Source organism: Poecilia mexicana, unplaced genomic scaffold (genome assembly GCF_051168715.1).
Source record: "Poecilia mexicana isolate PSO_F unplaced genomic scaffold, ASM5116871v1 scaffold_9, whole genome shotgun sequence".
NCBI lineage: Eukaryota > Metazoa > Chordata > Actinopteri > Cyprinodontiformes > Poeciliidae > Poecilia > Poecilia mexicana.
The window spans coordinates 8,390,343-8,400,834 of NW_028263378.1; the positions used below are offsets into that span (position 1 = coordinate 8,390,343).

General features: G+C 39.3%; 1 protein-coding gene across 1 annotated transcript in view; it reads right to left on the reverse strand.

Annotated features, from left to right (window-relative positions):
* LOC106925934 (transducin-like enhancer protein 4) overlaps positions 1–6,351 on the reverse strand; it is a 37,305-nt gene extending 30,954 nt beyond the window's left edge. The window contains 4 exon segments of the mRNA XM_088008715.1: positions 2,155–2,199; positions 2,295–2,358; positions 5,085–5,235; positions 5,238–6,351. Of these exon segments, the coding sequence (XP_087864841.1) occupies positions 2,155–2,199; positions 2,295–2,358; positions 5,085–5,235; positions 5,238–5,262 (285 nt within the window). The 5' untranslated portion in view covers positions 5,263–6,351.
* Positions 6,352–10,492: the final 4,141 nt, after the last annotated feature.

The following is a 10,492-nucleotide window of genomic DNA, read 5'->3' on the forward strand; positions in this document are numbered from 1 at the left end:
CTTTATATATATATGTTTTGTTACTTTTGGTTCTACAAATCTAGCAAATTTCATTCCACTTTTAGAAGGAGCTGACAGTTTGATTTTACACTTAAAGATGAAATGCAGAATTATGCTGGCTGAAACCCTCTAGAAATAAAATGTAATGTTTAGTTTTGTTGTGTTTTTTATAATTTTTTTTTTTATTAACCCCAGAGGAATAACCACACTTTGGTCTCACATTGTATATTTGTTTAAATTCGAGAAACAATGGAAAAAATGCAATAGATCTCTAGCTCATAATACAAGACAATGAAACTTCCAAATCCTTAATTCCACCAGATTTATTTCAAGCAAGATTAAAACATTATTCGAATAATGGAGAGTCAAATCCATTTTGTTCTTTTATCTTTCCTTGCTTTGCACCTCATCTTCCCATTCCCAACAATTTATTTCACTTAACTATAGAAACAGAGAATGTTAGCAGTACATGTAATGCCAGCAGATTGTGTAAAATTTCAATTCAGTTCTCTTCTTTTCAGTGAACTTGCACTGGTTCAGGGTAAATCCTCTCATTCACCAACTCGCATGTTAAAACTCGGCCCCTCCTTCCACCTGTAAACAAAGCAACTCGTATCCCTGTACTGAAGCCATAGCGGATGAACTTAAATTCTTTCGCAGTTAAATATATTCATGACCTATACAGGTAATACTAATTAGTTTCTCAAATCACATTTATAAATCAAACATTTTGAGAGGACTTTTCTGACACCTTTTTTATTGGGCAATGTCATTACAGAACTTGCCACGAACGTGTCTGTATTCCAAGATGCAAATGAACAATTGAAATCATAAATAATGAGCTACTGCCAAACATCTGGACTATGTCAGAAGAAATTTGTAAATCTGAGCCTCCTAAAAAAGCTTTGAATAACTCTCCAGGGGAGAAAACTTCTCACACATCCAGTCTATGTGAAAGTATTCACTGCATTTCTATTGCAGGTTATCTCTAATGTGCGACTAAAATAAACATTTCCATGTACTCCCTATTTGGACAAGTTGATTCTAATAAAATACAAGACATTATCATCCCTGATCCAACTCATATGACTCAGAGTGACTTCCTACATTACCTAGTGATTTTCTAACGTCCCGTAGCCTCATAATGAAGAGTTCTTTCAGAAAACAACAAGTTAATCCAGATCACACGCCAAGAGCATGCAAAACGCACTGGCTTCAAGGTGAAGTTGGTGCAAGTCTTTTTTCTTTGTTTCATTTCCCAACTGGATGCATTTCAATTTTCCCAACTGGAGATGTTTCATGGGTTCCCACACACTTTACATTTCATGAATCTATATTGGTTTGTTGGCAAATTTGTGGCCCATTTTTAATTCATGAATTCAAAAGTTCAGTTTTAATTTATCACGTTTCCACAGTGATGAGGTTTAGAAAACAAAAACTGAGAATGAGAATAATTCTGTTGTTTCCCTAAAGCTTTTCTAGTCTTTAAATCCAAGAGTCTTTATTACCTGTTTGACATTTGTGTAATCTGTGCAGGCAACATATACAGGTGCAAGCATCCACTCAATACTTCCGACATAAACCTGCAGACTTGACTAGTAGAAAAAGAAACATCTGACATCTTGAGGCACAGGTCAGAGCTTCTGAGGCAAATCTGAAATACTGCCCCAAGTCACGTTGGGCATATTAAATGTTAGAAATGTCTGAAACTCTAAATATTTTTTCTGTGATGTCATTTTCTTGTCCCTATTCTTATTCAGACCTTTAAAACAGATAAATAAACTTTCCCAGACATTTTAGAACTACATATGAATCCTGTAGTGTGGAACAGTTTTCTGTACAAGTGCCACCAAATGTTAAAAATGAAGATAAAGCAACCACAGGTAATAAAACATAACATGCAATCGAAAGTGTCATTAAACTCACAATAACAGTTTGCATAAAAGCTCAACCGTTTTACAAATTCTCCCAAAATCCAAGGGAAATCTGTGGCTTTTATTTGTGATATTTCAGGTATTCTGATATATTGTTGCTATCTACGCATGTACACCTAAATTTGCATGGATCTCACTGTCATGGACGTTTCTCTGACACCAACTAAAAGGCTGTTTGATTCTGCTGAATTCTTACATTTAAAAAAACAAGACATCTTACCTGCTTGTGCATCTCGATGTTAAGCCCATATGACATTTCATAGTACTGAGGAAAAAAAAAGAAAAACGAGATGAAAGCAAGGTCACTCTCTTTCTTGTGGCATATGCTCTAGTCAGAACACAAGCTGCAGTCAGGCTCACCATTACATAGTGTCGCTGCATCTCAGTTTTCTCACTGGCCAGTTTCTCACATTCCAGTTTCAGACTAGCAGAAAAGATTAAGAAAAAAAAAGGTTATATTAGTGTCAGAATTAAACTCTCCATCAACCAAACCAGAGGGACTTAAAGGAGTGTTTTGTAACTCTGAATTCACATGAGGTGGTGCCCGCAAAGAAAAAAAAAAGTGCAAATCTGAATCTACGATCAATCTTAAAAAGAGGAAAAACAGAAACGCAACAAAACAAGCCGTGCGGCTCACCACAGCTTCCTGCTGCAGACGCAGGCCCTTACTCAGCAGGTGCAGAGGAGTAATTACTGAATCAATGGACACATACACACACACACACACACAGAGACCTCATCACATATTCTTACAGTGTGAGAGGAAGCCAAAACTGCATCATCAACAAGAAAGTAACCTTATAATGAGGATCCATTTTACAAAAAAGGTTAACTCTTTTAAATCTTTCGGCTTATGGGAAGTCTTCTGTTTACAGCCACAAAAAGCTTTTAAGTGGCAGCTAATGAGATGATCATCAGGTGTGCGATAATGTTAAAATACAAAACCAGGTAAACATCAGTTTCAATGAAACGAAGCTTTAAGGAGTTTAACTTTACTATAAAACCAGTCAACCAGATTCCTTCACATTTTCCATTTCAAAACTTAATACATTTTCACACTCAAGTTATCAGGAATCTGAATCATTGTTTAGGCCATTTCTAAAGTAAAAATACAAAAATGGCTGGCAAAATGGGATGGGATGGGATGGGATGGATGGATTCTATGCTATTTTTTATATACTTATCCAGATTTGTAAAATGCTTAAGTCAAATTATAAACTAATCCAAACTTCCAAAGACTAGCTGGGAATCCTGATCCAAAACAGAAATAAGACACGAATCGGGACAAAGATTTTTAGTTTTCTGATTTCCAATTTGATCCATCCTTACTCTGTCTGTTTTCTTCCAAACCAACCCCCTATGTTGAAACCGTTTGATGTGGGCGGCTGCAGCATTAAGCATGCAGCTTGTTATCCTCGGTTCAGCCCGTTCAAGCCCCAGGATTGACCAGAAAACTGGACCCCTGGTTCATCTCCCCAAGAGACTGGGTAACAATTACAAGGTGGCCAGAAGTGGGAGATTATTATGCATTGGTGTCGTGCTTTATGGTCCTGCCCTGCGGCGACGTATTTCACACTTCATCATGTCGAGTAAAGCAGTATTTCACACCACTTGCACTTGCAGGGAGAGACGTGCCGACGAAAGTCAATGGGGTTTACCTGTGGTTAGTCACTGGTAATGGACAGAGCTAAGACAAACGGGCGATACAGTACAGCACCAGCGTACGAATGAGCTCTGCTGGAGGAGAGCACATCTCATTTTAAGACGCTAAAAGCAGCCATTCTAAGGTTGTTTTAATTATCTACCTTAACCTGAACCAAAACCTACTTTCTGTCTGGTATTTCATGTCATTGCATCATGTATTTCTCAGACACTTTGGTCATATTGCATGAGTCATGCATGACTGCATGGCGTAAAGCATTATCAAACTTTTCTGACCCCGAAACGTACTTAATATGAACAAGTCAGGCATAACATTATGACCAGTGGAGTTAATAGCACAGATCATCTCCTCATCATGGTTCTTGTGTCATATTAGGAAGGAGCTGATTATTTTTGTCCTCAAAGTTTGAATTTTGAACATCAAGAAAATCTGAAATTTTGTGATATTGATAGTTATTATTAACCATACATTTTCTGCACTGTCATTTTTCTTTTTTTTTTTTTTTTTGTCAATACTCTTGTGAGTTTTACCTCGGCTCACAATCTACATCAGGTGTAGGCGTGAAGGACATGGAGACAACATCCAACTGGCCAAATATAGCACTGACGAGTAGAGTGTGAATGTTTGAGATTTAAAATAATATATACCGGATAATATTGCATTCAAACAGCCTATTGCGATTGGCAATATTGCACACACTAACACTGAAAATATAGCTGTGATTTGCACTAGAAGTAGAAAAAGAGTAGAAGTGTGAAAGTGGTGAGATTGTGACGGCTTGGTCAGTGGCTCCAGAAAGTTTTTCAAGGGGTGGCCAGAAGGGGGCAACTGGAAAAGAAATGGGGGTGATGCACCAAAATGGCAAATCAAAATAGATGTTTAGTGTCATTATATCTGCAACGTGGCTTTCAATAAATGAGATTAGCTCTTTGAAACTAGTCTTTTCAGTCCTACATTGAGATGAATAAAAAAAAATAAAATATGATGCATAACAGAATTCTTGTTTAGAAGATGATCGGTTGGTCATTCTCCATAACTGCGGCTTCTATGGGGTGTTCACGCTTAGCAGTGGTCGCTCTCTATGGAAATTGCTCCAAGGAAGGAAGGGAAACTGTCAACATAGAATAAGGGGTCCGTGTGGAGCACAGTGACAGATGAACTACTGTTGCTCAAATTGGTGTCACAGGGTGTCAGAATACACAGTAGATCACAGTTTTGGGTGTCTGTATGGGATTCCATAGACCAGTCACGCTGGTCAAAAGGTCATATGATCTAAATTTTACATAGAAAAGTGAAAAAAACAGGTTTCTTTAACTCAAACAGCAACAGTATTTTGTTTTATTTTTGATAGTAAAAGAAGAAATAATTTTCTTTACATTTTAATCGATAGTTTTCTTTCTTTTTGTCTGTTAACTCAGTTCAGTTCCAAAAAGAGCAGCACGCATCATGATGCCAGACCGTTTCCTGCCTTATTTCTAGACTCTCACCTGTGATATTGGGCTTGCAGGAACTGAAATTCCTCTTTGATCCGGTCACAGGACTCGGTGACGGTGAACTTGAACGGCTGCCCCGGCTGGTGTGGCACCTCAACCCGAAATCAAAGAGCGTGTGAGGAAGAGGAGGGGGGGAGAGAGCAAGAACTGAGCCACCAAAGTTCAGTGTCATGACACAACGTGCAGGAGCTTTTTTTTTTTTTTTTTTTTTTTTTTTCCTTTTCTTTTTGACAATGGACCACTGTGATCGCACTCAGTCTCCTCACATTTTAACCCGCGGATACGCACTCACACAGACACAAACAGCTCCAGAAATCTGGACAATGAGCTCAATTGTTAAAGTGGCGGCGCAGTGGCACGGAAACTGTATCTAAACTGATTACGCATCAGGCGCGCTGCAGTTAATCTGCGCTGTTTTGACACTTTCTGCTTCTGTTCTCCACTTACCGGATGCCGCGCCGGGGGGTACATCTTGCTCAGATCTCGAATCATTAAAAAGGCGGCGTAAAGTTCATCCACAAGAAGAAGAAAAAAAAATACAGCAAAAGAAAGAAATGCGTGAGGCGCTTTTTTTTTCTTTTTTTTCCGTGCGTAAAGGGTCAGTCACTAGCCGCTGAGCGGGCTGAGAGCAGGTCCTGTAAAAAGTGGAAGCATCCTTTGACAACAAAAACAAGGCAGGTGGTTATTCTCCTCCTTCCCTGTCCATAAAACTCAAAGAATTCCCTTCAAACTAACACAAATCTTCTATTTTCCTCTGTGTTTTCCCTACGAAGCCTCAACTTTTGGCGCATCGTGGCACAGCTCATCCACAGCTCAGCATCTCAGGTTACTCCCCGTTGTCGCGCATTAATCAGTAGATCTCCTCCAACCTCCTTTTACGCTTCACATCCGAGCGAGAGACCACCTCACCAACCAACTGTACCAGCCTGCCCTTGTCTGTGACGCCAAATTTAGCAGCAGCCAGTCGTGAGGGCGCAATTACATATTCACAACATTTACTGGAGCCCGCACACCGTGACGTCGGGACGTGTAGTTTAATTCATATTAGTCGATAATAAGCCCTACAGATGTGCATGTGCCGTGAAGAACTACAACTTCCCGGCTCGTACGCAAAGCCCCCCCACCTCCCATAAAGCCAATGATGTGTGGTCTGAAGGAGGAGCGGTGATTAAACGCAGCCAATGACGAGAAAAAAAAGTGAGCACTGCGCTGTCTGTCATCCACACGCTGTCCAATCACATCCCGACAAGATGCGAGTAATGCGGACCCCCACGTGGGGGGCTCATTCTGGAGAAAAGGCTGTGACAGGGATTGATCTGAAAACTATCTGTTGGCTTATGCTTTTTTATAGACAATTTAAACCACAAGTGACCATATGGCCTGGAGATGCCTGATGGTGCTCCCCCTCCCCCCTGTTGTTTTACTGAATCGCCCGTTTAATTGCTTGCTATTCTGTCCACAGATTGCACCTGTAACCTGGCAATTAAATTCTCATTCAGCTCCCTCATCTCAGTCTGCTTGATTGGTATAAATCACGTAGAGCGCAGGGGGAAAAGAGGCTGTATTTACTCACATTCGAAGAATTATTGTTGCTGAAAGATGGTTTAAAGGTTCCACGGTGATTATTTTTACTCTGTGGGAAATACAGGCATGAAATCCATATGTGGTTAAAAGATATTCACATAAAATGTTAGTGTTTGCTTTTAAAGATCATAATCTCCCTTTGTTATGCTCTAGAAGAAGATATGATCAATGATCAATGAAGCAGTAAACCAGCATGTAGCTTGTAATAAAGACAAATTCTAAGCAAAATTTTAAACTAGTGTGACATCATGCAACAAATATTCAATTCTTAAAAAAAACATTTTGTCACATTACAGTCACAAATGTCAATGTGTCTTGTTGAGATTTTATGCTATGTAAACCCAAACTGGTCAATACATAATGTGGGAGAATTCAAGTTTTCAAAATCAAAGAAAAGAATTGGCAAATAAATGAATGTGGCATTCATTTATTTTAAGCCAGTCAAGTAGAACAACATTTTAATCACAATACCCAGACTTCTAGGTTATCCCCTTCCAGCTTTGAAGGGGTGACGTGCCTCAGTGTTTAGACAGGTGCACCATATCGGGTAGCTATGAAGCCTTGACGTTGCTGTCTCAAGTTGGATTCCCAACCATTAACTCTATGTTTTCTGTTTCACTCTCTCCCTTCTTCCAGTCAAGCTACTGTTGAGTCAAAGCCACTAAATTTTTAAATATCTTTAAAAATTGGAAGAAGCAAAACTATTCCCGCATGCGTTTTGGCACTGTTAGCACAATGACATCCAAACAGCTCGACTTTACCCTCATCTAGTCATATGGTATTCCTCCAACATTTCACTTTGCAAATTTTCTGCAGTAAACTGTAAGCAAGCGTCATCATGCTTTTACTTCAGTAGTGGAGTTTTGTGCAGTGAGTGTGCATGGAGATCATTGAGGTTGAGCAACCTATTATTTTACAGGGAAAAACTGTACGTGCTATTAGCAGGTCTTTTAGAAACTCTCTGACAACTACTTTTTATTTTTCTTTCTCTTCTCAGTCAGAAATCTTATATTGTTGGTTTATCAACTACATTGAAAGGTAGTTGTTTCCACTTTTATATTATGGCTCCAACATTGAGAAGTTTAGAAATTCAGTTGTAATTGTTGTCTTTATCATGTTTTGCAACATTAAGATGTTTTTTTTTTTGTGTGAAGTTGTCTTGATATCAGTCAATACTTTGATAATGAGAAAACCTTTTATAGGCCATCAGTTAATATTAAGCTAGCTGATATAAGTAGGACTTCACAGGTAAAATGCTTACGACATACAGATTTTAACAGGTTTCAGTGCATGTACCATCCAACTTCATTAGACATAAATGCTCAGACTAATTTCTTTTGAATTTGTATGCATTCATTATTCAGGTTTTTACTGATATTTGGTGAACTTCATGTATATATAAATATCTGAAATGCACAGACATGTTCCATGTTTATTGAAAGAATATCTACAGTGAAGTCCTTAGTTCTTGTGCATCAAGCATTTGAACATTTCTACCTACATGTGAATTGAAATGGTCTTTTATAAATGTATTCTGGGTGCAAGTGTTTAGACAGATAAAATCACTTTCTATTTAAGGGATTTAGCTATTGTAATGTGTTTGCCTGATGCAGAAGAGAGGCCAAAACTTTGGAAGTATAAGAGTGGTCAAATAAAATTACTTTTACTTTAAGGAGATTTAGAGAGAATGAGTTTCATGAGACTTTATAAGGATTTTTTTGACCCTAGTAGCCTTTATTTGACAGAGAGTTGACAGTAAAGTCGGCTACGAGAGAGAGGGACGACATGTGACAAAGGTCAAAGGACCAGGACTCAAACCTGTGACGGACACAGAGAACTCAGATCTCCGCAAACGAGTCACGCACTTTCCCACTACGCCATCACTGTGCCCAAATCGCCCCTGTGTTTTATAAAACTTAAAGAATTATTAAATTGTGCTGCAATTTTGTAGCATAATCAGCTAAATGATGCTTTAATAGGGGCTTTGTCAAACCATCCAAGTGTTATTATATTACATTATATGGGTTTTTGTCATAAGTCTGTGCAAGCTTAAAACATAACAATGAAATACGAGTTGGAGAAGGAAGAATAAAAACACACTTTACTGCACATTTTGCTGTGTTTTGCCTTCCAAGTGCTACAATCCAATTACGGTTGCTGAGTAAGGTGAAATATTACAACCAGGACACTTACAGCTTCCTCATTCACTCACAGGAAGTGAGTGTATCTAGTAAGTCCGCTTGCATTTGTGGCTTTTGCTTTATGCTCCGTGTGTGGAGATGAAAGACAGGGCTGCTGGGTCAGCAACTCTCATAAATGCTGCCGTCAGTCATTTAGAAAAACTAAATAAGTGCAAAATTCTAATCTGAATCTTTTTTTTTTTTTGCATTGAACTTTATTTCTTTCGCTGGATTAATTTCTTATGAAACAAGACCTCTGAAAATACTGCATGCTACGTTTCTCCATTTTTTTTCTTTCCTTGCATCCACACAGGCATACAAATGGTAATCCACAATATGACTCCACATCAATCCTGCCTCTATCTCTCTGTCCTCTCTGTTGTCTCTGCCTCTCCCTCATACATACACAGCGTTGTACACACATACACACAGCGCTGCAGCCATTCAAATACACATCTCTATCTACCACTCATACAAACTAATATCTCAGGTAAGCACAGGGCCTAAAGTGACCTGCTGTCGCGGTGCGTGAATCCACTAAGGCTGCGAAAAGGTAATATTGCGCCCTCCCTCATTCCCCTTCAAGGGCTGAGGCTTGATGTGGACGAGCAGAGGAGGTGCAGAGGTGAGGGAGGGGGCAGGTGAGGAGGAATAAACAGATTTATTTGCCTGCGCCCCACTCTGATTATTTTGCCCCTGCCTTTTGTTCCAGACCTTATGAAACCCAAATGTCAAGTGAGGCGAGGGCCTCATATCGAGTCCTGTCAATCACGGCCCTCTGTGCACCTGAAGCTCTGATGCTGGATTATTGGCTTCAACACGAGAGCTGCCGGCGCTGCCTGGCACGCAGACGATTCGACAGAGCCGAGTGTTTTTTTTTTTCTTTTTTTTTTTTTTCTAAAGAGGAACTTCATTTGGCAGCTGATGCGCAGGTGATTGCAAGGGAGCGGATTCTGCGGATAGATGGGAAGTGAGCTGGATGTGTGCGCGTGTTTGTAAGAGAAGTGCACAGTGCCTTATCGAGGGAGAGGGGGATTAAGACGGAGGAACCATGCTTGACATGGGTTTGGTGGAGAGCTGGTGGTGAGGACCTGGACATCTTGTTTAATGTCAGCGTCTGTACCTTTACCTCAATCTTCACTTCGGTAACCTTCACAGAGGTCATTGTTAGCGGTATTGTCTCATTTAGAATACTACATTGCTATTCATCATATTTATTTTATTTTCTGCCAAGTATCTGGTCTTTTTTGGGGATTTTTTTTAGAAGTCTTGATTAAACATTTTCAAGACTTTCTGAAGACTTTCACAGTTTTCTTTTTTAATTAGGACTCCTTTCCTACCTACAGCACCAAATTTTTTCTTTCCCCATCTTCTGGTTTTGCTTTTCATGTCACATTTAAATTTTACAGATAAATTATTGTTAAAATAAGTCTGATGGCCGTTACGGTTGCCTGAGATGGCAGCAGTTGCCATAAATTGTTTTTTTGATAACGAACTTTTGGCATCACCGTTTAGAAATTTTGCCCCTTCGCTCAACTCTTCTTTGCAGAATTGTTTTAACTAAATCATATTGAAAGTTTAGGATAAACAGACTTTTGGGTTACGTCACATCATCTCGGGTGGATAGGATGGCCCGTC